Raw genomic sequence first — 27371 nt, forward strand, 5'->3', positions numbered from 1 at the left:
TTCTTTTAAAAACAAACCAGTTTGTATACTATTAATATGGTACCTCACAGTCACATTGTACATATTGTATGTAGAAAACAGAAATAACACACGCAGTTACCATCACATAAACATGTGCCATGAGACAATTTCTAGGTCAATTTCTTTCAATATTGAAAAATGGTTTAACTAAACTATTTTTCAGGAGATCCTGAACATAATCCGAAGAGCAACAATGCAAGTTTCTTTTCCAACCCAAGGTAATAATTTCACTTCAAGGGTGGTGATCTCTAATTTACACTTTTACGATACTGTGAGCAGACCTTAGTTTACTGGAGTTTGGATGCAACAGAGAAAATCTGTTCTTATACTCTATGCTTATGCCCATGCATAAAATGTATAAACTACATAAAATATGCATACATAAATTTCCATTCCCATTTTATGCATGCATAAAAAGTGTAAAAATATATGGGTAAAATCCCATTTGGATTTAACAACATTCTGCTTGAACAACCTCTTTATGTCACCAGTAGTCTGTAAATCAAGAATGTACTGTATTATTAACAAGTGTTAAATGATCAAAGCCATGATAAGTGGTAGAAGATTATATCTAAGAGTCCATCTGGTAATGGAGATGGCATTTGAACAATTGTGTCTTGAAATATAAGAGGAATGCATAGTAAAGAGCATGAATTAACAAGTAAAATTAAAAAAAATAGGTGTGTCTCTCTAAAATTTAACAAAGGGGTAGGAGGGAATAGGTCTGAATGAAGGTGATCTGTTCTTACAGAGTTGATGAACACATGCAGTTATCCTTCATATGATTGACAGTTGAGTGCTACAGTGCCTATCAGGTTTCTTTATCTTCTAACGCATGTAGTTACACAGGTGTGTGTGTTGAGAATAAGAGGAGAAGGCAAGGATGTGAGATGGAGAGGCTAATGGGGTGAATAAGATGGATCATAATAACTCAATGTTGTCAGGTATGGGGAGATGTAATTGTGGGAGATGGGACAGTCTATTTGTTGGGACATTTGTGTTCTCAACAAATGCCTTATAGTGGGTTCTTATTGCAGCCTCTTGGCCTCCACTCATTTGTCAGCAACTAACATTTCTCCAGGTTTTAAGCTGGTGCATTTAAATTCCAGATCCGTCTGTAATATGGCTCATTGCTGGAGGAAGGGATGCTTCTCTCAAATATGTTCCCAGCTGGGTATATGGTATGGCCTCAGCCTAGACTGAAGTCATGTTCGAGCCATTGTGACCTCATGGACAACATTCCTCCAGGCCTTCCTGTTCTCTACCATCCTCTGGAGTCCATTTAAGCTCACGCCTACTGCTTCGGTGACTCCATTCAGCCACCTCATTCTCTATCATGCCGTTCTTCTTTTGCCCTTAATCTTTCCCAGTATTAGGCTCTTCTCCAGTGAGTGCTTCCTTCTCATTAGGTGGCCAAAGTATTTGAGTTTCATCTTCAGGATCTGGCCTTCTAAAGAGCATTCAGGGTTGATCTCCTCTAGGACTGACCAGTTTGATCACCTTGCAATCCAAGGGACTCGCAGGAGTCTTCTCCAGCACTATAGTTCAAAGGCCTCAATTTTTTGGCGTTCAGTCTTCCTTATGGCCCAACTTTCACAGCCACACATTGCAACTAGGAAAACCATAGCCTTGACTATACACACTTTTGTTGTCAGGGATCAGATGTAGATTGCCACTATTGTACCAGCTTCCCTGCTGCATAGCTGCCTCTCTGTCTGACCTCTTGGATCTTAGATCTGCAGAGTTAGCAGTTGAGTTTCCCAGGCTTATAATTCTGTGGGATTTCAGTTTGCCTTCCTTGGAGGTGAAATCAGAGGTAGCTCTGGAGTTCATGGAAATCATGACTTTCATGGGCTTGTCCCAAGTCATTCAGGGTTTTACTAGGAATAGGGTAATTTAACTATGGCTTTTTAATATAGTACACTACCTGTAGTCACTGTGTGTGAGTTGGGAGACTGCATAAATTTGTTAATTAAATGAATAAAGTTAATTATGAATGAAACACCTAAAACACCTAAAATGCAAACATGAATGGTATGATTTAGGTTGTTATAAGTATGTATAAGAGTTCCCATCTTGGCTCATCTCTAGGAAAGCTATTGAAACCTGGTTTTTTCTCCAATCTTTTGGGGCCACTTGAGTGGATCTCCTTCTGTTTCTTTTTATATTAATGCTGGAGTTATCAACTTAGTTTCTGTATTTCATGTTTATTACATTACATGGTTCTTTTGGCATTATTATTTGTTTTTTGTTATATGTCTCCCAGGGTCATATTATTTTAGTTGGGGATGGGGGGCTTATAGATCCAATAAATGAATAAAGAAAATGTGTGTGTGTGAAAATAGGAATACATTGGCATATAACTCTCCATTGAATTGTGAACCAGATGAATTCTGGGAAAAACTGCAACCTTCCAAATGCAACCTTCCAAATGATTCAATGATTCTATCAGCTGACATGAATGGAGGTAAGGGAATGAGATGGGAGATGACAAAAAGGGACTAGGCCAATTTCAGTGAGAATGGGGGGAGGATATCTGTTTTAAAATTCTAAGACAAAACATGTCTATTCACACATATGGTACACATTGCATATACATCTAAAAGCTAGATTGATTGTTAATGTTTCTGATAGGATATCGGCAAAATTAGATAAAAGGATGGGAAGAGGTATTGAATAGACAACAGACCATTACTTCCTGGCCATTCGGAGTGATTGGGAGGAAAAGACTTGGGAAAATAAGAGGAACAATGTTAGATGCAGTGAACCAATAGATGGGAGAAGAATTAATTAATAATGTATTTCATGTGGAAGCTGATTCAGGCTGCAAAAAGCTCTGGAAGAAATTTAAAATATTCAAAAGATCTTATCTTAATGAACTCACTAAAATGAGGGCTGGAAGTTCCTAATATAATATCCAAGATTTTGTACTTTACCTTTAATCTTTATATTAAAACTTCTTATTGGAATCTGTATATAGTGCACTGCAGTGAGTAATGTTAAAATTGAATCTTGAAAGAAATGGACATGGAAGAAAAAGAATACAAGTGGCAAAAAAAATGACAATAAAATAACTGCAAGAAGAGACAATATTCTCGTATGAAGTAGTAATAGAAAAAGGAAAGGAAGAAAGGATGGAAAGAGAAAAAGCAGAACAATTCTCATGAAAATTAAAACATTTTTTTAAATATGAAAGAGGGCTAAACAAGGAAACTTCAGGAGAATGAATGGAATTTGAAAAAACAAAGTGATGAAATGATTTGCGATAAAATCGAAGTAGAAAATGTTAGAAGAATTCTAGAGACTTGCATGGAAATAAAGTAACATGTAAAACACTAAAATTGTATCTAATGCTACAAGTATTAGTTTCTCAGGAAAATAGATGAAATCAGAAAATGTTAGGAACAAGTTAAATCATTAATATTGGATGGTTTAAATCCAGACATGTTAAAATATAAATTTGCTTGGGAATGGCAGTGACGTTTATTTAATGTACATAATGATTGTGCCTGAACATTGGAAGAAATGCCATTATTGTTCTGACTTATAATAAAGAGAAAATTATCAAAAATGAAAGCAAAAATAACAGGGATTAGCTGTTATCTATCCTTGAAAAGATGTTAAGCATTTATTTTTTGCCTGAAAAAAATGTAAGGAAGGAAAGAACCAGCAGATCATATTCTTCCTCCAGAAGGTGACTGAAAAATGAATGAAGGTCAGAAAATGTATTATGTTTGTTTATTTAGGGAAAATATATAATAAAACAAATAAACTTGAATAATAAGATAGCTTGAATGAATACGGAGATTTAAGATTGCTTGCTAAAAGCGATTAGTGTAAGATGATTATAAAATAAAAATAAAATAAATAAATAATAAAATAAAAAAGAATACTTATCGAACTGTTTCAGTTTTAAGCAGGGAATAAGAAAAGAATGATTAATGCCTGCATGTTTAATATATGTATGGGTAAATGTGTACCTATGCAGTGGTGGGTTTCAAAATTTTTGGGAATTTCTTCGGTAGGTGTGGCCTGCTTTCCAGGTCCACTGGTGGAACGTTTTCTAACCGGTTCAATAGATTTGACGAACCGGTTCTACCGAATAGGTGCAAACTGGTAGGAACCCACCTCTGAACCATTGTAATATTAGAGGTATTTGATGGATGAAAATTCCTGGGCTCTTGCAAGTAGACAATGTATGTGTTGCCTGACAGCCAAAATTACTTGTTGTGAAAACAGTGTAGGATATAATGAGGAGTGTGGATTTGAAAATAAATATATCAAAGATCATCACAGTTGTGTCTGACAGGAAAGATGGAGTGATAGAATGTGTGTGTGTGCGCGCGTGTGTGTGCATGTGTATAATATAACAATTAGAATAAATAGATGCGTGTGCATACCTTGACAAAATGTTTACTACATAGAGAAAAGTTGATGGACAAATTTCTGTCACTAAGCGATGGGGTTCTAAAACAAAATATCATAGGACCTCATCACTTAGCAACCACAAATCTCAGCAGTTGCGATTGCTGCTGTTTAGCGAGTCCCAGCAGTCCTTACATTAGGACCCACCCTGATCCAAGCCATTAGGGCATCCGTTGGAACCCTGACACGTGGATTGGTTCCTCTCAGCTTCTAGCCTTGGTAAGATAAGGGACTGCCCCATCTTGAACTCCCCCCCACCTGCTTATCTCCACACATCTCTGCCATTTTTGTTGCCTACCCATTATTACCACTTGCCCTCTTTGCCTCATTGAGGGAGTGCATGGTGACCATGTAGAGCCGGACCTAACTTGGATTATGTCCTACCCTATAGGGCCTGCTTGTTTAAATCTAATTTGTAATTTGCAATTGACATCACATGGGCCAGATAAGAATAGTCAAACGGCTGGATATTGCCGGGGCACTGGGGGTGTGTGTGTGTAAAATGCTCAGGTCTGGATCAGTGAGTAGTGCATAGTCTGTTATAAGGAATTAATATTCATTCAAAATTGCAAAAATGGTAATGTATATGTGCTTCTGCCAACTTTGTTATAGGAAAGTAAGACTTAGGAATGTCAGGAGAAACAAAAAAGCAAATAGAATGCAATTAAAAATAAGAGATTTAAGAAGTGTATAGTTCTTGTATAGTAAGACAAGAAAAGATAGGGTCAAGAATATAAATGGATGTTGTACGAATGGATTAAATGCAAAACTGAGTAACCAGCAAAAAAGAAATGCATTAAGGTGGTCTGTATAAAGGTAACAAACGAGGATCAAATTAGAAAATGAATACAGTATATGAAGGAAGGGTGAATGAGGCGAAAGGAAATGAAAGTGGAAGTTCAAAAAGTCAGGTTTGGATGATTTATTGCAAACTTCAAAAAAGAGAGTGGCAAGCAGTTCAAGGAAGAAAAGCAATGTATGAATGACAAGGCTGTGATGGAAGTAAAGGACACAAAGTTAGAAGTATAGTGGGTAGTGTTGGTGAAATTAAATTTAACACTATTTCCTTTTTTTTAAAAAAAACGTTCCTTTAACTCAGTGTTTCTCAACCTTGACTACTTGAAGATGTTTGGACTTCAACTCCCAGAATTCTGGCTGGGGAATTCTGGGAGTTGAAGTCCAGACATCTTCAAGTGGCCAAGGTTGAGAAACACTGCTTTAACTACTTTGACCTACTATTTTTGACTCTTTCTGTGCTTCGCATAATATTGTCTGCCTTGAGAGCAGGTAGCATGATGGCCATGTATATGTAAGATAAGCAGATATTTCACTTGCATAGGTGAAAAAAGAAAAACAGCTCTGAACATACAAAATCAATTGGAAATGTTTTAAAAGCAGATTTGAATGATGTTGATACAAGCAGTAAAAACCTGGACTGTTACTGTAATACTTTATACAGCTACTACTGTTGATTGGACACAGGCTGAGTTAGTTGCTTTAGATCACAAACTCTGAAAACTTGGAAAAATGTACCTTCCATTTCACCTCCTAAATGACATAGATTTTTGTATTTATCTCCCCCCACCCCCCCAAAAAAGTTGGTTGTTGTGGTTTGTTGTAAGAAAAGCAGATAGCAGAGACTTAAACAGCTACATAAAAGCAAGCAAGGAGAAAATGTTAATAAATGTCTGCAGGGGAAACAGTTTTGAATGTTAGAGAATGAAAGGCAACATCCAAAACTGAATAATTAGAATAATGAATGAAAAACTGGAGGAAAATCAAACCTCTGCCTAGTCAAAACCTGAAAGGAATTGAAGGCAATGTGAATGATAGCAAAAGTTGGCGAGGCTTGTGATTGATCCATTAGGAAAGAAAAGATTGCAACCCCAGGATATAAGCACTGGCAATCAATGCCTTTAAAAAAAAAAACCCTGAAACAGCAATATGCATTATGCAAAAGGAAAGGAAAGACTGTTTGATCATCTAATAAATAGTTGTAGCAAAACTGCCGAGATTGTGGCAAAAATATGCATTCAAATTTGTAAAATCAGTATGAATTTGATTTATAAGAAAGACGATAACATAGAAAGTGTGTTCCAGAATCAACATGGAAAGCTGTTATGAACTTCTGAATTCTGAATAACATCTAGAACACGATATGCCAGAAATCATAATAACTGAAGAAAATCACATTTTATTTATAGATGTAGCAACACCGAACATCAGTGAAATAGCTCAGAAGGAACTGGGTAGATTATAAAGTATTAGGACTTAACAATTGAAATGTAGAGATTATGGAATTAACCAGCGAAATGGTAGAATTGTCAGAACAGCTGAAAACAATAAAATTATCCAACCTCACAATTTTCAACTTACAAAGCAACAATTCTATACATGCCTATAGTCTTGCAACAATAGCAGGATAATCCTTAGGGTTTTAAATAAAGTTTGAATTGATCCTTAACTTAATTTTTTCAGATAAAAGACTTTTCAGAAATTTTTCACCTGGCCTGTTTGCATGTGATTACTGCTTACAAAATGGTTTAGTATGGTCCTTGACTCCTTTCTAGCTGCTATTGGGTGTTTGTGTCCCCTTGACTCAATACAGACTGAAGGCTACTCCCTGGAGAAACTTATTCTGCTATGAATTTTCAAAAGTGGTTTGCCATTGCCTTCTTTCTAAGACTGAGAAAAACTGGCCCAAGGTTACCCAGCTGGCTGAAGGGACTTGAAAAACTAGATCAATGTTTCAGTGTTATTTGGTAAAAGAAGCATTAGCCTTTCAGTTAAACAACCTAATGAAGAAGTTCAAGCAATTAACAGAGAATCTCTTTGAATTTATGGATAATACTGGACAATATTTTTCCCCCCAAAGTTTTGCTTCCTGAAAAACTTTTGGTGATTATGATAGACCCTTTCAAACTGAACACAAATATAATTTCAATATGACTAATATATCATGTAGGAATCTTGAGAAATATGAAATGCACTTTAATGACTTTTTAATGTATTTAATTGTCTAATGTATCTGACATGTCACATGAATTCAACAGGGACAAAAGTGTTTTGCTGCTCATTTTCATTTGTAGTCAGTTTCTGATGCCTCTCACTACAGCGTCCAATAATAGACAGCCAGCATTGATGAATTACAGTTGGCCTGATACCATTTTTCTATTGTGGCAATGTCCTGGGGAAAACTTTCATCATATTTGACATTGACTACACTTAGATTTTCAGGAAAGAAGTACAAATGTGACAGCAGAAAATGAATCTTTAGTGACATGTTGTGTTTCATGGTCTTGTATGCTGTAAGAATTTTTTCAACTAGCTGAATGTACCAGTAGTTTCATGCTCCGTAATTGCCAAGAAAATTCTCAATGATGTCCTTGAATGTTTTCCAGGTGATTTTCTCTGATCTCACTAACAGATCTTTGAACCACTTATCATTGATGATGCATCTGATCTGTTGACCAATCAAAAAGCCTTCCTTAATCTTGGCATCAGTTAGAACACCTTCTTCATTGTTCATCGCGTTTACAAAAAAAATCATCAATCTGATTATGTGCAACAGAAGCAAAATTATTTTTGTTGAGGCAACAAATGGTTCATGTGCCACATTTTTTCCCCCTAGAACCCAATTCTTTCAGAATGGCCACTTATTTTTAATGCAAGGTAGCTCTCTTGCCCAAGTTGTTCCATTCACACATAAAACATCAATACTTGGTACAGATGGACCTCGACTTATGACCACAATTGATCCCAAAATTTCTGCTGCTAAGCAAGACAAAGTGAGTTTTGCCACATTTTGCAAGCTTTTTTGCCACAATTGTTAAGTGAATCCCTGCAGTTGTTAAGTTAGCAACACATTTGCTAATTGAAACTGGCTTCCCCATTTGATTGTTAGAAGGTTGCAAAAGGTGATCATATGATCCCTGCAACTGTCATAAATATGAATCATTTGCCAAGTGTCTGAATTTTGATCATGTGACCATGGGGATATTGCAATGATCGTAAATGTGAAAAGCGGTTAAAAGTCATTTATTTTCAGCGGCATTGAAACTTTGAATGGTCACTAAATGAACTGTTGTAAGTCAAGGACTACCGCTAGGTCACCACCAGATATTCCAGTTATACTCGGTGTGCTGGATTTGCTTCACTAACAGTTCCATGTTTTTGTATATTCCTTTCATATGTGCAGCATAGTCAACAGACACTGAAGGATGTAAATTGCCATTGTGCAAAAAAACCCAGACAATTTCTATAAATGGTATATGATTGGTTAAATTAAAGGTTATTTTCAAGATTACAAGCCCAAAATCTGTTAAGATACATCGAAAAGTGTTCAGGAAGCAAAATCTTTGTTGTTCAGTGTAAAAGGGGACTGGAGTTTTGCCTATTCATTTTCCAATACTTTTTATCTCACTCTCTCTTTTCTCAGGATTAAACTTGATTAATGAAAATATCTGTGAATCTTACTCCTCTGATTATATGTGACTCTTTAGAAGTTTGTCATAATATAAGGATCAAGATCAGGCATAAAGAGCCTGAGACCAGAGAGGTCTATTATTACAATAATGCACACATTTTAACTTCTCTTCCTAATGAGAAACAGTTGGCTCTCAATATCTACGGAACTTCTCAGTCATCCAGGTCGTGGTTGTCTCAATGGTGCTTTTTTCAGAGGCAACTGGGCTTTTTTGTTTTTCTTTGAAGGTGTTTTGCTTCCCATCCAAGAAGCTTCTTCAGCTCTGACTGGATGGAGGACAATGGAAGGATTTATATTCCTTACAGAGAGCTGGTTATTTGCATTATTTTAGAGAGTTGTTGAGGCCACTTGGAGGTTTATCTGTGTCCTTGGGGTCACCTGTGTAGTGCAAATGGGTGTGGAGCCTTCTTGGAACTGCTGAAAGGTCTGTGTTGTAGAGCTGTGCTTTTTGCAGGATGTTTTCTGCCCTGTGTCCCTTCATTATTGAATACGGTGCAGGGTTTAAGGATGAATCTATGTTGTTTGCATTTCAAAGTGAAGCACAAATGGTTCCTGTAGTCTGATTTTTTTATGGGAATCCATTAATATTCCTACACCATTCAAAGGGTGTCCATCCCAAACTGTATAGCTAAAAGTCAGTAGAGATTCTCAATCATCCAGATCATGGTTGTCTCAAAGGTGCTTTTTCCAGAGGCAAGTAGACTTTCTTGTTTTTCTTTGAAGACATTTCACTTCTCATTCAAGAAGTTTCTTCAGCTCTGACTCAGTCCGAGATTAAGTCAGGGTAGTAAATAGGCAATATACACATATTCCATCCCCTAGATTACTTCTAATAAATTTGAAGTTTTCGTAACTGCAGCTGCTTTATGTATCTAAGAAAAGAGAAGGAAGCAAAGTTGGGGGAATTTGATCATAACTCTATTGTGTCATATCTTTTTTGGCTGTTAGAGAGTGAAAGCTTAGCAGATGTGGAGAGGAAAATAGGCCCCAGAAGAATAAGAAGAATTACCAAGCTAAATTTAGTTCACCGAGGGGAAATAACGGAGGTCCATGCTTCTGAGAGAGACTCTGTGACAAACAACATTTGTAAAAGGGGACATGTATCCAAAGGAGAGGGCATGACCACACTGTGGTGAGGAGTTGCAAAAAAATGACAGGGCAAATAAGTTGTAAGATTAATGAGAAATTACAGAAACTGGACAGTAGAACTGCTTCCTGTTATTACAGCTTCAGAGAGTGTTAACCTCTGAGTAGGTAGATTAAAAGACTGGGGTTTTCAGGAAAAGATCTTTATAAATATTTCATGGGGTTCTGCAGTGCAAGCTATCTATTGTAAGCACAAACTGCCTTGTGCTGAATGCATCACATTTGAAATATGTCTCAATTAATGTGCAAATTTTACTTGAAACCTGTATTTCAATTCCATTCTAGCCTTCATTGGAATAGGGTCATTAAATACTCACAGATAAACACTCATTCAGATGCCAAACACAAGAGAGATTGCTAATGATGACCAAAATGACATTTGTTCTAAATCTGATTTCATTTTAATTCTTTTCTGGTCAAATTTCTAATAAAAGAGGAGGTTGGAAGAAAGAAGAGTATTTCTCAGAGTAGCCAGAAAATACTGAGGCATTTGAAAAATGACAAAGACAAGGAACAGTAAGTATCCATTCATTTGTTTTGATGGCAGAGCAAATATATATCAGTAGGAAATATGGCACACCATTGATTATTAAAAGGACCACTTATTAATTCTAAAATGTGCACTCTTCACTGCCTATTTCCACAAGCAAGAAATTATTGAAATGAATGAATAATAATACATTATTTAATGTTATTAAATAATCAATTAATTTAACTGTAATAAATTATTTTAAATAATAAATTATTTTAGTTCAGTGGGACTTTTGCCACAAATTCAGCGGCAAAAGATGAAAGTGGGGTCAGCTTTGGGAAATCGTCTAGATAAATTTCTCAAGAATGCCTATATAGAACCATTATACGAATAAATCTGATACTTTGGTCAAATGAATTAGTAGGCAGAAGAAGAACTATACCTGCAAAATTTTATGGATTGGGACAATCTGACCAAGTTCTTGTTTTGCCTTTTGATGCAAAAATCCAATTAATTAAATCTCTGTTTAAAATGTGAGATGGAGAGTTAATTTCCAAACATTCACACTATTTGCAGGATTTCTAGAAGTGCCTCAGGTTCACACTTTGGTGAATATAAGGGAGAAGGGAGTTTGCAATGGATGAAGAATTATTATATAGTGGCAAGGGAGAATCTAGACAATACACAGGCCACCTGTTTATTCCTCTTTGGGATATATCAATGATATGGAGAAATCATAGGCGGACCATGGGACAAATTTACATTTCTAAAATAGTGTGCTTGCAAACACATTGGATCCATATAAGTATGTACTATATAGATATATGCACACAAAAGTAGTCAAGTGTTGGATAGCTGAATTCAGCAGCAGCTTTGATTAGAAGATGTGCTCTGAACCAAAACAGATACCGAGTAATTAAATACCAGACCATGTTAATTAAAGGTGAAATGTTCATAATAAGATCACTTTGGATGCAGAGTAAAGGATTAACTGAACTATCAATGAATGCTAATTGACATTCTTTAATTTGAAGTAAGTGGTAGATTAATTAAGAAATATATAGAATTAGAAAGCCTCACTGATTCTAAATTACATCTTGAAGAGAGATAAAAATTGGGAGGGGAGGGAAACAGAAAACGCCATCCTTCCCTTATTTGTTTACAAATAAGGGAAGGATGGCGTTATCTGTAAACAAATAAGGGAAGGATGGCGTTTTCCCTTCCCTTATTTGTTTTTTGCCTAATAAAAGATCTTTCAAATGTCAAATATGGGTTAGATCAGCTATCAATGATTACAATTGGAGTAAAGATAAATTTAAAAAAATATATGAAGGCGGAAAATTTTGAACAAAACGTTCATAAACTTGCTTCTATCCAATTTACCTCTTAAAGAGATGGAAGTATGAGAGACAGACAGACAGGGCAAATTTCCTTTGCCTCTTAAATACAGATTTATCTAATTAATAATAAACCAGGTAGAAACCAGTGACATGCAGTCAGGGGAGGCAGAGCCTCAGCACTGTCATCATGAAAAGAAAAAAAATGTAAAAGGAAAAAGGCTTAGGTGGTTGCTTCCAGAGTCACAGTGGATGACTCTGCTTAGTGCTCAACTGTTTAAAAAAAGCCTCTAAAAAGTGCCCTCTACAGGAGGAGGCAGGAGAACCACGTGCCTCATTTAGTCTGACTTTATGATCACTCAAGCAGAGTTAAGCAAGGGTTAAAAGCCAAAAAAGTCCTTATGTAGATGAGGCATGTGGTTCTCTTGCCTCCTCCTATAGAGGGCGTTTTTTTTTTGAGGCTTTTTAAAACAGTTAAGCAGAGTCATCCATTGGGGACTCTGGCAGCAGCTAACCCAGCCTGACCTCAGCAGCTCTTGCCTTTTTCCTTTTATATTTTTACATTTTCATGATGGCAGGCAAGAGCAGAGTTGAAATCCTCTGTGATTGTGAAACAGCAGGAAAAGGTATGTGGGTCGGAGGGAGGGGGAGGAATTAAAAATTAATGTCATTTGTAAGTAATTGTGAGTAATTTGTGTGTGTGTGTGTGCGCGTGTTTTTGTTTCTTCACACAGAAGGAAGGGGGTAGGAGAGGCAGGGAGGGCAACCTGCCAGCTTTCTTTCTCTGTGTCGGGGCAGCCCACCAGCAGAGGCGGGTCTTTTACCCGCATCTGCTGGCAGGCTGGCACTTTCTTTCTTTCAAGAAAGCGGCTTTTGGCCGCCCCGGCGCTATGTCCAACATACAGGTGGGACGCCTCTATGTCGGACATAGTGCCGGGGCAGCCAAAAGCCACTTTCTTTCTTTTTGCCTCATCAGCCATAAACCTCACCGCACGTCACTGGTAGAAACAGACCTAGGGACTGCTGAGATGAAAACACTTCCCTGCGGGGTGGGATTCTCTGCCATTTCTCTGCCCAGTTGCTGGGTGGGCATGGCCATGGGGCATGGCCTAGTTGGCTTCCTGCACTATGGCAGCGGCTCCAGGAGAATCCTTGAGCCTCCAGAAGGGCAAAAACGGCCTCCCCTGGGATCCGGAGGCCCTCCAGAGACCAGAAACGCGCCCATTTCTGGGAGGGGAGGAGTGGGCGAGCTCTTGTAACTACCGGTTTGGCAAATCAGATTAAAATTAAAATGTGGTTCACCCAAACCAGACCAAACCAGCTGAATCCCACCCCTGACTTCCCTACACCTGTTTGTTGCCTTTTCCTCAGTGGTCAAAATGGCTCATTGTACACAAAGTTGACTATCATCAAATTCTAAATGAGCCAATACAGTTTTTAATTGACCTAGTTAGTACACATCAAGAGGTAGGAACTTCACGTTGCAGCTACTTTTTCATATTTATATGTGTGTGTGTGTGTGTGTGTTGTGTTGTGTTGTGTTTGTGCTGATAAATATGACTTTAAATATATATATATATATATGAGTAAACATGACTGATTAAATCTGAAATACATCTATTTTGAACCAGAAACCACCAACGTCGTCTTGAGGCAGCAGAAAAACAAAGCCAAAAAGTTATGGAACGACTGGCAGCTGATATGCTCTTTGGATATAATGGTCCCCAAAATGTAAAAGCAGCTGTATCACTGTACAAGCTTTTAGCCAAAGAAGGGTCCCATAGAAGCCAGACTGTATGTGGTTCTTTAATTAACTGCAGCTTTAAATAATTAGTAGTCTGTTTAAAATGAATAATAAATAATTGAAAAGGAATAAATGTATGCACTTGGAACAAAGAGATCTCAACTAGGTGGTAAGTAAATAATGAATTCAGTTGACTAATTTTACAAGGGTGGTTGCATATATGCATAAAATATACCCACAAATTTATTTCCCCAAGCTAAATATACATTTATAAAAATGTTAAAAGCCAGGTTTACATTCCTCCCCCCCCCCAATGATATCAGAGATGATTCAGTGAGATTAGAGGGCTGGAGAAGGAATATAATTCAAATTGCATAAAGTTGAGAGAGATGGAGTTTGAATGGTAGCAGATACAGGGTTGGAGAAAACTGGAAAGTAGAGTTGACCTGGAAAACTACTATTTTGGTAAGACTACAAAAGCAGTACAGCCACAGGAGAGAGTTCTTTGACCTGCAGACAGTTGTGTGAGGAGTGGAGCTTTCAATCTGGAGCAATGATTGTGGTGACAACAACTCTGCTACAGTAGTAACCATTGCTAAAGGGTTTAGAGTGGCAGCAGCAATGACCAGGCATTGCTGGAAATGTCATTGGAGTGTTGGCAAGGAATGACACACAGGTGGAGTAGTAGCAATAGCAATAGCAGTTAGACTTATATACCGCTTCATAGGGCTTTCAGCCCTCTCTAAGCGGTTTACAGAGTCAGCATATTGCCCCCACAGTCTGGGTCCTCATTTCACCCACCTCGGAAGGATGGAAGGCTGAGTCAACCTTGAGCTGGTGAGATTTGAACCGCCGAACTGCAGCTAACAGTCAGCTGAAGTGGCTGCAATACTGCACTCTAACCACTGCGCCACCTCGGCTCAAGTAGCAATTGTGTAGTAGGATTGGCAGTGGAGGAGTGAAGAGACCGTGATAGAATGTTTAGAATGTGATAGCCATTGCTGCAAGGGTTAGTAGTAACAACAGTAAAGAAAAATTGTAGTGAAGTTATGGTCAACTTAACAAGGGTGGATTTTAATAAGGTTAACATTTGGATTTAAGAATCATCTGGGAATGTGCTTTCTAATAGGGTTGGAGTTGGTGTGAATGATTTACCAGAATGCTGTCGTCCATCCATAGGGTGGTTGTAGGACTGTGATGGTGAACCTGTGGCTTGCAGAGCCATTTGTCAGGGCACATGAGGCTTGCCCTGTCAGCTGGCCAGCAGGCATGTGCACGCTGGCCAGCTGACTTTGGCTTTCTTTTGAGGCCATTTTTCGCCCTCCGGAGGCTTCAGGGAGGGCTAAAACCAACCCTATGAGCAAACTGGAAGTCCATTCCCGAACTTCCGGTTTGTCTGTTGGGTTGGTTTTTCGTGCTCTGGAGGCTTCAGGGAAGCTCCTGAAGCTTCCGGTGGGCCTCTGGGGGAGGCGGGGGAGGCTGTTTTCACCCTCCCCAGGCTCCTATAAAGTCTCTGGAACCTGGGGAGGGTGAAAAAAGCATGCCAAAAATGGGAGCGCTGGTCATGCGTGCATGCGCACTGTGGTCGTGCGCATAGCATTATGGGTGTGGCACACCCATGCATGACCCCCCCCCTGTGCTCCCCCTGCTTTTGTCATGTGAGCCAAAAAAGGTTCACCATCACTGTTGTAGGATATAATAGAGTTTGGAAAGGGAAACTTGATTGGTAGACTTAGACAATAAATAACTTTATTATCACTTTGAATGTACACTAATCGGCATACATTAAAATGAAATTTCATTGAATACAGCTCTTAAAGGGCTCTCCAATATACATGTGTACATAAACATGAAACAATAAATAAATAAATACAGAATTATGCATATATCAACAAATATTAGATGACACGGAGAAACAACAGTCTAGTTCATATTCAGAGGTGGTATTCAGCTGGTTCGGATTGGTTCTGGCGAACCAGTAGCAGAAATTTTGAGTACTTGAGTACTTCAGAGAACTGGCAAATACCACCTCTGGCTGGCCCCGCCTTCCCACCCCTGCCATTCCCTATCCTATATTCCCTTGTTGTTTAGCTCAGCTGATTTGCAGAGCGGATTGCCGCACCTCAGCTGAGCTAAAAAACAGCTCAGCTCACTAGCGCTGACACCAAGGGCAGTCTTTGAGTGTTGCATGCATGCGCACTCATAGAACCGGTAGGAAAAGATTTGGAATCCCACCACTGTTACAAGGCAAGAGAAACAAATTTTGCAAATTTACCAGATATTGACATCCATGGTGGTTGAATAGACAGATTGGACTATGGAAAGCAACATGGCTGCCCTATCCAAGTGGTGTCAGGCTGAGCTTGCGCTGGATCTCTTCAATGAAGCCATGTCATTTAGTGGGACCTAGGAAGCATGGTTCCTCTGTTATGTGCTTGCCCTATTGAACAATATCCTCCTGAGATCTAGATGGCAGCCATCCTGTTAGTTTTCTTGAAAGCCTTGGATTTTCATGTAGTTTTCAGGACCCCAGAATTGAGGCCTGATTCATGTTATCTTTGTTATAGTAAAATAGCTTGCATGGAGAAGCATTTGGTCGAAATAATATAATAGTTTTACTGTGCTAAGATTTCCCCTAAATTTAACCATAGTAAGATAAGGTAAATATGCCAATTCATTTTTTACTTGGGAATAAATCAAAGCTAATCATTGCAGGAAATTCTGATAAAACCACATCAAAATAACTTTGTCATATTAATATTTTAATGTAACAAATTTTGTTAACACATTGGTTGGTAAAAGGACTTTTTGTTGTTGCTGTCTTGGTTCTATAGGCATTAGGATTCTTGTCATCATACGGAATAGGAGTGGAATATAATCAGGCAAAGGTAAAAGGAAACGCTCTAGTCTGTTAAATCTGATCTAAAATGGCATTTAAAATATATTTCTAACATGATAATATTTATTTTTTTCCTTAGGCACTGGTATATTACACATTTGCTAGTATTGGAGGAAATCTTATATCTCAGATGATCATGGTTTGTAAAACATGTATTTCAATTATTTCCGGTTCTAAATTCCTAAATAATAAGGAAAATAATTTTTTCCCCTGTTTTTTTAGGGTTATCGTTACTGGTTAGGAATCAATGTTCCAAAGAATTGTGAAGCAGCATTAACTAATTATAAGAAAGTTGCAAAGTTCGGTGAGTTCTGTTGATTTAAAATGTATCTACTGTATAGTCATTTAAGACCTTTTCAGAAAAAAATGGGGAAACCCCCCCCCACTTTACACAATATAAAAGGGGGAAAAAAATTCAAAATAACATTGGATCCATTTATTTTAGAATACAAAAATGGTATTTAAAGGCAGTCATAAGTGCCAAGGAAAAATGGAAAGATTCTCACTTCTGAACTGCCCTTGAGCAGAACGGTTAAAACATTTTTCCCAGAACCAAAAAGATTCTCCTAAGTGCACACCAATACTTACATAAACTTCTGTCCTGTAAATATAATTTATAGCTCCTGGTACAGAGTTCTTTGGTTCTGTGAATATGCAGAGAGCAGAAATCTTCCTCCACATTATAGCATTTTCAGATATATGAACCCCGCTGCCCATGACCTTGCTTTTTTGGTAACAGTCTAGGAACATGAGGTTTGCCTTCAAAACAAAGGCTACAATTTGAGGCTCTACATCTGGACACACCCAACATTATAGCCCTGAGGGGCTCATTATAAGGATGGATCACTCTGTTCTGCCCAACAAACTATCTAGCAGTTAATAAAAAATGTGTGTGCATTTGTTGAAAGCAGTGCATTAACTGAGAACTAATAATCCAATCAAAATTGTATTAACTAGTGTATTGTTGATGTGGTCCTTCCCCTCCTGGATGCTGAAATAACAATAGTACTTAGATTTATATACTGCTTCACAGTGCTTTACAGCACTCTCTAAGCGGTTTACAGAGTCAGCATATTGCCCCAAACAATCCAGGTCCTCATTTTACCAACCTGGGAAGAATGGAATGCTGAGTCAACCTTCAGGATCAAACCCCCGGTAGTCAGCAGAATTAGCCTGCAATACTGCATTCTAAACATTGCACCACCACGGCCCCTAATGGGTAAAAGCTCATCTTTTTCTACTGACCCTCAAAGCCAGCCCAAACTATCACCTGCTCAAAGTTAGAGATGAAAAAAAGAGACTTGGTTTCTTCCCATGGAACCAGATCACTGCATACTCTCTGCATGGAGAACATAAGGTAACAGGCCAAGTAGCAAAGAATAAAGGAAAAGAGAACTGATTTGAATCCTGCCATTGTATACAGGGTTTTTTTTCTACTGAGACATGAATGTCAGTCTATATAAGCATTTCCATAACAGAAAACATAAAAAGCACTATAGAAATTGTATTATTATATGAATTCTTGTGCAAAGTATGTGACAAGCAATGTAAAATAATGCTAATAGATAAGACAGATAAATATTTTTCCATATCAAGGATCCACTTGCCTTTGGCTACCTGGAGCATATTAAAAAAAAGATTGCATCCGTGGAATTTCATATAATGATGTTATGTCATCATCATCATCCTTTCCCCTCAATGTGAATAGATATTTTTTTATCCACTCTGGATAATTTTGATTTAATTCCATTTTGCTTACATGCACTAGTGGGCAAATGCTTAGGATCATAGTACCTATTTTCCGGTCATACACCTTTCATTTTCTTTTTTAAAACATATTTTTACTATTTTAAATATATTATATTTTCCATGCTGTTTTCATATTCTGCAATAAATTCAAATAAATAAATAAGGGAGGAAGAGTCAACAATACAAAATAACAGAGCAGAAAGTAGATATTAATATTTAATCATAGGTTATACATAGCACTCGATTTTTCAATAGAGCTTATCCTAATTTATATAATCTTTCCAGATTCAACTAAAATGTGATTCATCCCCTTGAGTAGTCAGTATTCAAATTTTATCAGTCACTTTTTCCATAAAAGCAAATTTTTTTTGCACATCAATTATCCAATGATACATTATTCAGAAATTCTCAATTTTGCAGGCAGGATACAAGAATATAATTCCTTCCTTCCTTCTTTCCTTCCTTCCTCCTTCCTTCCTTCTTTCCTTCCTTCTTTCTTTCTTTCTTTCTTTCTTTCTTTCTTTCTTTCTTTCTTTCTTTCCCATCTCACTATCAAGAAACTCTGGACATTTTTGTTTACTTTAAAATAAATTACGACCCTCAAAATTATGTAACTCTGGCATGTATTCTACTTTTGGTTTAGTTATAATTGTTTGAATATTGTTTTCCAATATGACATCCCCTTTCATTGTCCATCACATGTTCTTTTCTGATTGTAACCCATCCAACATTTTGATGAATAATTATAGGTTATTTGTGCTAATCTAGTTGGAATTAAATGTGTGATGTCTTCCACTGCATCTTTTGTATTGAAACTGATAAGAAAGCACCTGATTTCCAGTGTTGTCCATTTTTTTCCTCTTCCATTTGTTTTACTAAATCTGTAACAGTTTTTCATTTTCTCTGTCCCCTGAAGGATGATTTTGTAGTGTTTATATCTTACAAACTACAGTAGCTGTTTTGATAATGTAAGTTATTGTTATTGTTATCAATAGTAGCTAACAAATTAGAAAAAAATGAAGACATACCAGTTGAAAGAGTGAGACTGATGGAAAGGCCAGAAAATCTGAGTATCAATGAAAAATTCTTGGACTGGGATTTACATCAATACTTTAAGTTTTTGGCTGAAAGAGGAAACACACGAATACAGGTAAGAGAAATTTCCTAAATTTCTTCCTCCTTGACTTGCTTCACATAAGAATTAACCCACTTTCTGAATTCATGAAATACGAGTAATCTAATGGTCTGGGTTTCTACAATACAATAAGATAGGTAGGTAGGTAGGTAGGTAGGTAGGTAGGTAGGTAGGTAGGTAGGTAGATAGATAGATAGATAGATAGATAGATAGATAGATAGATAGATAGATAGATAGATAGATAGATAGATGATAGATAGATAGAGGATGGATGGATGGATAGATAGATAGATCAACAACAAATAATAATAATAAAAATTTATACAAGGCAGAATTAAGAAGACAGAAAGTGCAGACTATGCAAAGAAGCTGAAGAAACAGACATCACCTAGATAATTGCTGCAAGAAGATTGCACGGACCTACAAGTTGCAGGTCAATCGTGAGAGACTGGGAGAGATTAATATCAGAGAGGAATATTTCAAGGAGATTCACTATCACTGCTACTACTTGTCAATATTTGTCATTGCACTGTTACCTCTGTCAATAATACTAAGGCTTGTATCTAGACATTGTTTTTAGCACTCATATGCTAGTTATGATGGCTACTCCATTTATTCCAGAATCATATCCTGATTGTAAATATCTGTTTGGTTGTCTTGTCTGAAGTGATATTTGCATCTTTGTGGATCATATTTAACCTGATCCTTTCTGTGATCTGTCCATTATAGATATTTTTTTTCTGGTGTAAGCATTTCTATTGATGTAGCTCATAATGTCATTGGACTATATAAAGCCCATCAAACTTTACAAGATAATGACCCATGAAGAGATGACTTAGTATAATTGCAGGCTATAATTGCTATACAGATTCCACATTTCCATATAGTTCTCCAAGGTCTTATTCTTTGGCCATTATGTATAATTCATTCACTTTGCATACCAACAATTCATTTTTCCCAGATATATCTTGGACAGCTGCATCTTGTGGGAAGAAGAGGACTAGAAAAAGATCATGCTGTATGTATATTCAGATTTCAGGGATGAATGCTGTTCCATTAACATTCATTAATGTGCACATTCTCAATTTTCAGTATGTTTAAAACCATCCTTTTTAAATCCCAATATCCTAATGTTAGATTAAAACTCCAAGAATTCCCATCTAAAGGCTATCCTGGCTAAACATTTTAAATGGGTGGTAGTTGGAATGCAGCAAGTATGTATACAGATTCTTTTAAGGTTCTGTTTCCTTTTTAAATTCTTGTATGTACCAAATGCATTTGAAAAGGTTGATGCCACATTTTTTTTCAAACAAAGTAATAGCAACATGAGAAAGGATGGCAATGTGGGAATTTCATCAGCATTATCTGAGAAGAATAAACCTTGGCTTCTCTTTTGGATCCCACCTCAGATTTAAATACTACAGTAGGAAACATTGAGCTTTTATTTTCCTATCGTGTTTCAAGTTGTATTTTTCAAAAGGAAACGGGATTTCCTAAAATTGGGAGAGGGGAAAAAACAACAACTCCAAACCCCAACTTTCTTAATTTCACAAACAGACCTAGGTGCATTAGCAGCATATGAAACTATTGCATTATTGTCAGTTTTAGAATCACTGTGGGATTGCAATACTTTTTGATAAATAATTAAAAACTACTTCTATTCAAATCCATTTCAATCAGAAACTACTGCCACAGAAGATACATTGTTTCCAAGAATTTTTTTTTAATTTTTACTTTTAATTTCTCATTTTCCCCATTTTTCTCTCTCTTTGTATATGAAAGTATTCTTCAAAACCTAAGAGACTAGTTTGGACAAAAATCGGCTGCACTTTTTCATGAGGCTGTTGCCAAAAATAGGATTGCCAACATGATCACCAATGTCCGATGATGGATGTGGCTCAAATTAGAAAGAACATTGTTATAGAAATGCTAACTTTTCCTTGCTGTTTTTCATCAGAAAGCTTTGTACTACTTCCTAAAAGCAGCAAATGCAGGGAATGCATATGGGATGGCGTTCATTGGAAAGGTACATATTTTGTTTCCTGAGATGAGTTTGGGCTCATATTATTTTCTATTCCTTCCTATAAATAAAACTAGGTCAGCTACAAAATACAGAAAATTGGGGGAGGGTGGGAAGGAACAGGGCATAATAGCTTCTTTGGGAATTTCTGCTAAGGTATTATATATCCATCAGCTAAATTGTGTTCTTTTAATATATGCAGATGTATTTAAAAGGAAGTACTGTTGTGACTCAGAGTAATATTACGGCTTTGAAGTTCTTCACCATGGCAGCAGATAAGGTAAGGTAGTAATTTTTTTTTAAAAAATTGCTTGGACTGCATGGATTTCCAGGAACTTGCAAAAATGCTCATTTAATTTAGCTAGGGAGTCTTGCAGAGAAAGAAGGAGAAATATGAAAGTGTATGTGATGGTAGCACTTCTACAATGACACTACTAGCACCCAGGTGAACTTATATAATACCATACCAATAATCCTATTGGACATATATAATATATATGGATAAAAATAATACTGAGATTAAATCTGATGCCATTGGGCCAGAAATGTAAAAGAAAAATAGTTTATTTAACTTATGATGGGCAAAAATTAATTGAAAACCCATACGGAGGAATTTGTATGAAACAGAATAAAGTTTAGTGTCAGAAGGAAACATGGTCTTAAGAAGATCACAGGTAGCTAAAGGAATTGGATCAATGTAAAAGTTGAGAAATTAGAAAACATCAATAAATTCTGCTTTTTAAGTGACAGAAGTGGGACACCCTGTCATTGTAGTTTCTTTTTTTTCTGGAGGAGGTTAGGAAAATGGACAGGACATGGCACTTTGTTTTTTTAAGGGCCTTTTCAATTCCTCTTGTTTCTCCTGCAGTTATTAGTTATGTGCTTCCTGTTATAATAAACATAGCAAATGTTACACCATGGGTACTACCTCAGAGGCAAGTGGAGACAAACAATAAAACGAGCGTTGTGACATCCTAGAGCAAACTCTGCCACTTTTACATATGCATGTGCTTTATTACATTGCATGCATATAGGAAAGGAGCAGATTCTTTGTATCTTGTCACTCAAGATTGGTTGGCTACCTCTTTATTGCACTATGGTCTTAGTCATAGACCTTCTGAATAGAGTTTGTACTTTGGACATTACTGCCACTTCACTGCCACAAAAGGAGCTCTAGGGAGGTTCCAGCTCATATTCATCAAGGCAAATATTGTGGAAGGTAGAACTATGAACAATCACTTAGTACTTCTGTCAATTTTATTGATGAAGATTATCCTATGTCTAAATGAGGCTATCTCTCCTATTATTTAGGGTAATTCTGTTGGACTCTGGGGGCTTGGTATCCTTTATTTAAAAGGTAAAGGTGTCCCACTGGTAAGTCTTAATTTCATTAGGCCTCTTTCATATCCTTCATATTAATGAGTAAAATCATGGAAAAAAGTTCAATCTAATGTAGGGTAACATCTCATAAGAGTTCAAAAACAGTCAACATCTGCAGACTTTGAATATAAGACTGGATCCTGTTATACTCCGTTTTCTAATAATTTAGCATTAAATAGTTGTTGAGGCATTGATAGAGCAATACAAAACTTGAGAAGAATTAGAACTCTACTGTGACTCATCAAAGTTTATTTACTTTTCAGAATTACACAGAAGCTTTTCAGTATTTTCAAAAAGCAGCGGAGAAAGGATATGACAATGCCCAATTTCAGCTAGGAGTCATGTATTATGGTAAATCCTAAATTCTTCCCTCCCTCCCACCCTCCCTCTCTCCTATTGAAAATCCAAAACTCCCAAATTAAATTTTGTTTCAGGTGGTTTAGGAGTGAGGAGAGATTTTAAACTTGCCTTCAAATATTTTTACTTGGCATTTGAAAATGGCCATCTCCTTGCAGTGTACTATTTGGCTCAGATGTATGGTGAAGGAATGGGAGTGTTTAAATCCTGTCAAAATGCAGTTGAAGTAAGTAGCATCAACCACCTGCTTAAGTTAACCATAATGTCTATACAGGTAATTGAATCAATAGTTGTTATCATATAATCCTCTTACTGTCCTCTAATCAGTTGTTATTGGGAGGAGGGGGGAACTGATCTTACCCACATACAACTGTTTGAATAAACACCATACAAAAAATCAGATTATTGTAAGAAGATCCAAATAGCTGGAAGATGCTTTGGGATGTAGGGAGAATCCTTTCTTCCAAATTTAGCCTCAAATGTTCTGCTTTGAATTGTTCTACGGTGTCTAATGCAATGTTCAAGAACAGGAACACTAAACACTACAGCAATCAGGGGAAACATATTTACACTCTGTATCTGTGCATCTGCATTGGGAAATAAGCCTCATTAGGTGACTTCCAACTTATACAAATTCCCTTTATAGGTGTACTATAGGAAGGGACATCTATTTTTAAATTGCTTCCTTTATCTTCTCCATGATTCTCATGGCGGGGTGTGGGTGGGAAGGCTCTACTATTGGATTGAAATATTACTTGAGAGAAAAGCTACTGGCTGTACTTTTAGGTGTGTGTTTTAAAAGAGTAACATTCAGTTTATGCAGTGACATTTTTCCCCCTCTCCTGAGAACAGGTAATGGTTGTTCACACACTACCGGGAAGATGACTCTTCATTTTTAAAGCCACTATGGTGTCATTCTGCTTAAGTTGTATACTTATGTATTGTTTGGATATGGGGGTTTAGTTGTATTTAATTTCCATTGATCTGCGATAGTCATAATTTATTAATGCTATATCACATAATATTTTAGGTTTTTTTTAAAGTAGCTAATATAAAACTAAGTATAGCAATAGCACTTAGACTTATACACTGCTTCATAGTGCTTCGCAGCTCCTGTTTACAGAGTCAGCATTTTGCCCCCAATAATCTGGGTCCTCATTTTACCAACCTTGGAAGGATGGAAGGCTGAGCCAACCTTGAGCTGGTGAGAATTGAACTGCTGGTAGTCAGCAGAATTAGCCTGCAACACTGCACTCTAACCCCTGCACCACCACAGCTTGGTATCATAAGCAAGCCTTTTTCAACTTGAGTTTTTCAGTGCTGTGTAGTGATCAGAGAGTTGATCTTGGATCAGAATGTAATAGTATGTTCAAATTAACTTGGGAGAACCTCTGCTAGACAATGATCTGATGAACAAAATCTGAATCTGAAGTAGAGATGGGGATGGAGAAAGCATCTCAGAAGGGACCCTCCCTAGTTTTTGACAGAGTAAATGTGAGGGAGAGGAGGGGTGCTTTCAGACTTGCAAAATTCTGTTACTGTAACCTTACAATAAAGATAATGTTAATATCCTATACCCATGATGGTGAACCTAAAGCATGCGGAGTCATGTCACCTGGCACATGTGGCGGTGCCCATTACTCTTCCATGTTCTGGCGCGCATACACATTCCACAATCAGCTGGCATTCATGCATACGGCAGTGTCAGAAACTGGAAGAGCTGGTCTTCAGTTTTCCATTGTGAGCATTCACGCCGACCAGCTGATCATCATGCGGGCCAGTAACAGAAGACTAGCTGGCTGGCGCAGATGCATGCACTGGAAACCGGAAGTCCATTTTCTGTCATGCTCATGCCCCATGGGCAGCTCCTCTTCTGGCTTGTGCCCCTGATGAGCATGCGCGCGTGCGCTCCCTTTTCAGCATTCGGTGCCGAAAAGGTTTGCCATCCTATATTCATGGTTGGTGCTTCTTGGCTGAACTCCCTTGAAGGGCTGGCACAGAGACACCTTCACTCAAATCTACCTTTCCAGTGTATCACTTCCAATAGATCATCACTCTTCTTTTCAGTGTAACCGTTTGCAAAATGTATACCATTTATTCAATCTCAAGATCCCTGCAAGAAAGGTAGGAAATAAACACGAGATTTGTTAATCAAGACAGGGGAGATCAGATACTCCAAGCATTATTCGCTGGGTTTTTTTAAAAATAGCTTTCTTTGTGCTCCTCAGCTTTATAAAACTGTATGTGAGCTAGGAGGATGGTCAGAAATGTTCCGGACAGCATTTTATGCTTACCAGACTGGTAATTTAGACTCATCTCTAGTCCAATATGCCTATCTAGCTGAAATGGGCTATGAAGAAGCTCAGATTAATTCAGCTTACATCATGGAATCTGGTAAGGGAAAATCCTATTATGCTCATTCTTGCATTCTGCAATAGATGGACTGCCTTAAGATATGTGATGCCACAATTTTGTTACAGAAAAAGTTATACTTCTACATAGAAATCAAGTGTATCCATTGGCTCTTCTCTTATTGAAGCAAGCTGCAAGTCAAGGTATGAACAGAGTTAAAAACAATAGTCTTTTATTAACATAATTTCCTCTCTTTGTGCTTTTAAAGCTAAGTAGCAAGAAATGATTACAGAATACAGAATAACAGAATTGGAAGGGACCTTGGCGGTCTTCTAGTCCAACCCCTGCTCAGGCAGGAAACCCTATACCATTTCAGACAAATTGCTGCTCAATTTCTTCTTAAAAACCTCCAGTGAACACTCACAGTTTCTGGAGGCAAGTTGTTCCACTGATTAATTATAGACTTTCTCTTGTACAATATGCCTTTCTATCTAGCTAAGGAAATTCCTCACTAGTTCTAGGTTGCTTCTCTTCTTGATTAATTTCCATCCATTGCTTCTTGTCTTGTCTTGAGGTGTTTTTGAGAATAGCTTGACTATTCTTTGTAGCAGTCCCTTAGATATTGGAACACTGCTATCGTGTCACCCCTAGTCCTTTTATTCATCAAACTAGACATATCCAATTCCAGCAACCATTCTTTTTATGTTTTAGATTTTAGTCCCCTATTTATCTTTTGCACTCTTATGTTAAGCCCATCGCAAAGAAACATGCAGTATTTGGGATACAGATATGCAGACAACTTATTATTAAGATGGCATTTTCTCGGACACTCATTTTATGTTAAAATTCATATATTTTTATTTGTTTGTTTCAGTGTTGAGTCTGCCCAACTCTGTAATAGTCTAGGCTGCTTACAGATAAAAATTAAATGAAAACAAATACAGCAAGAAGAAAAAGAAGACAATATAAAAAACCCCATATGCCTGTTTTGGGGTTTGTTCCTTCTTCCTTGCTTTTGTTTGGCCTATTTTCGTGTTTATAACGATTTTAACCAACAGTTGAAATCAGTTCAGGGAGAAAAAAAAACACAGTACCAGTCAATTTTCATTTAATGACTTTCTTATTGCCTCCCATTTTATTTTTAGTACTGAGAAGATAGTCTTAAAAGCTTTAAATTGCTTTACTTTATTGTTATTTCAATCATGCAAGTCATTTCATTCTATCAGAAAAAAAAGAATGTTTTGTTTGTTCAAGAAAGTTATTTATTCAGTTCCTTGACCTGCCTCTTAAACTTTCTTTGTGAATGTTTAGAGCACAGAAATAAATTTATGGAAGATTTAGCTATGTGCCTTTAATTCCCGCTCAAGCACAGCAACTATAGTATATCTCTTCCTTTTCAGTGCCCTGATGGTGACTACATTTTATAGAAGTTAAGCAGACTAACAGTCTGCCACACTGTCTTAGATTTAATTTATGCCAGCCTGCTTGGAAGAAAGAGATGGTAAACTACTTCCATATTATTGCCAAGAGATTTCATGGTTATTTCCATGTAATCAAGAAATGTCCAACTCATAGTAAGGAACCTGTTACATTTCTATTACCAGAGAGAGCAAGAGGGAGTCAAATCTCACCCCCCCCCCGCCCCAATGGACTAGAATATTTTACCAATGTCCTCTGCATAATAGGTTTTATATTAATAACATTGCTTTAGAGTTTAATTATAAAAGAGAGCAATGCTTGATGAAAATAATTGAATCATTTCTCTTTCTAAAATAGATAAAATCCCCTCTCCCCTCAATGTAGATTCTGTGAATTGCAAGTGGTAAAAGATGCATAATAAATGAGTTG

At 37.2% G+C, this 27371-nt stretch overlaps 1 protein-coding gene across 1 annotated transcript in view; it reads left to right on the plus strand.

Moving 5' to 3' along the window:
- The window catches only part of SEL1L2 (SEL1L2 adaptor subunit of SYVN1 ubiquitin ligase), a 46334-nt gene that overhangs the window by 11201 nt on the left and 7762 nt on the right, over positions 1 to 27371 (plus strand). The window contains exons 3-17 of the mRNA XM_087716845.1: positions 185 to 239; positions 10513 to 10594; positions 13519 to 13681; positions 16466 to 16519; positions 16610 to 16669; positions 16753 to 16834; positions 19275 to 19429; positions 20376 to 20432; positions 21372 to 21440; positions 21637 to 21714; positions 22746 to 22808; positions 23078 to 23165; positions 23249 to 23397; positions 25400 to 25565; positions 25652 to 25726. Coding sequence (XP_087572971.1) covers positions 215 to 239; positions 10513 to 10594; positions 13519 to 13681; positions 16466 to 16519; positions 16610 to 16669; positions 16753 to 16834; positions 19275 to 19429; positions 20376 to 20432; positions 21372 to 21440; positions 21637 to 21714; positions 22746 to 22808; positions 23078 to 23165; positions 23249 to 23397; positions 25400 to 25565; positions 25652 to 25726 — 1366 coding nt within the window. The 5' untranslated portion in view covers positions 185 to 214. The remainder of the gene's footprint in view (positions 1 to 184; positions 240 to 10512; positions 10595 to 13518; positions 13682 to 16465; positions 16520 to 16609; positions 16670 to 16752; positions 16835 to 19274; positions 19430 to 20375; positions 20433 to 21371; positions 21441 to 21636; positions 21715 to 22745; positions 22809 to 23077; positions 23166 to 23248; positions 23398 to 25399; positions 25566 to 25651; positions 25727 to 27371) is intronic.

Source organism: Thamnophis sirtalis, unplaced genomic scaffold (assembly GCF_051295495.1).
Source record: "Thamnophis sirtalis isolate CommonGarterSnake01/CBP01778 unplaced genomic scaffold, rThaSir2_p1.2 scaffold_5, whole genome shotgun sequence".
Lineage (NCBI taxonomy): Eukaryota > Metazoa > Chordata > Lepidosauria > Squamata > Natricidae > Thamnophis > Thamnophis sirtalis.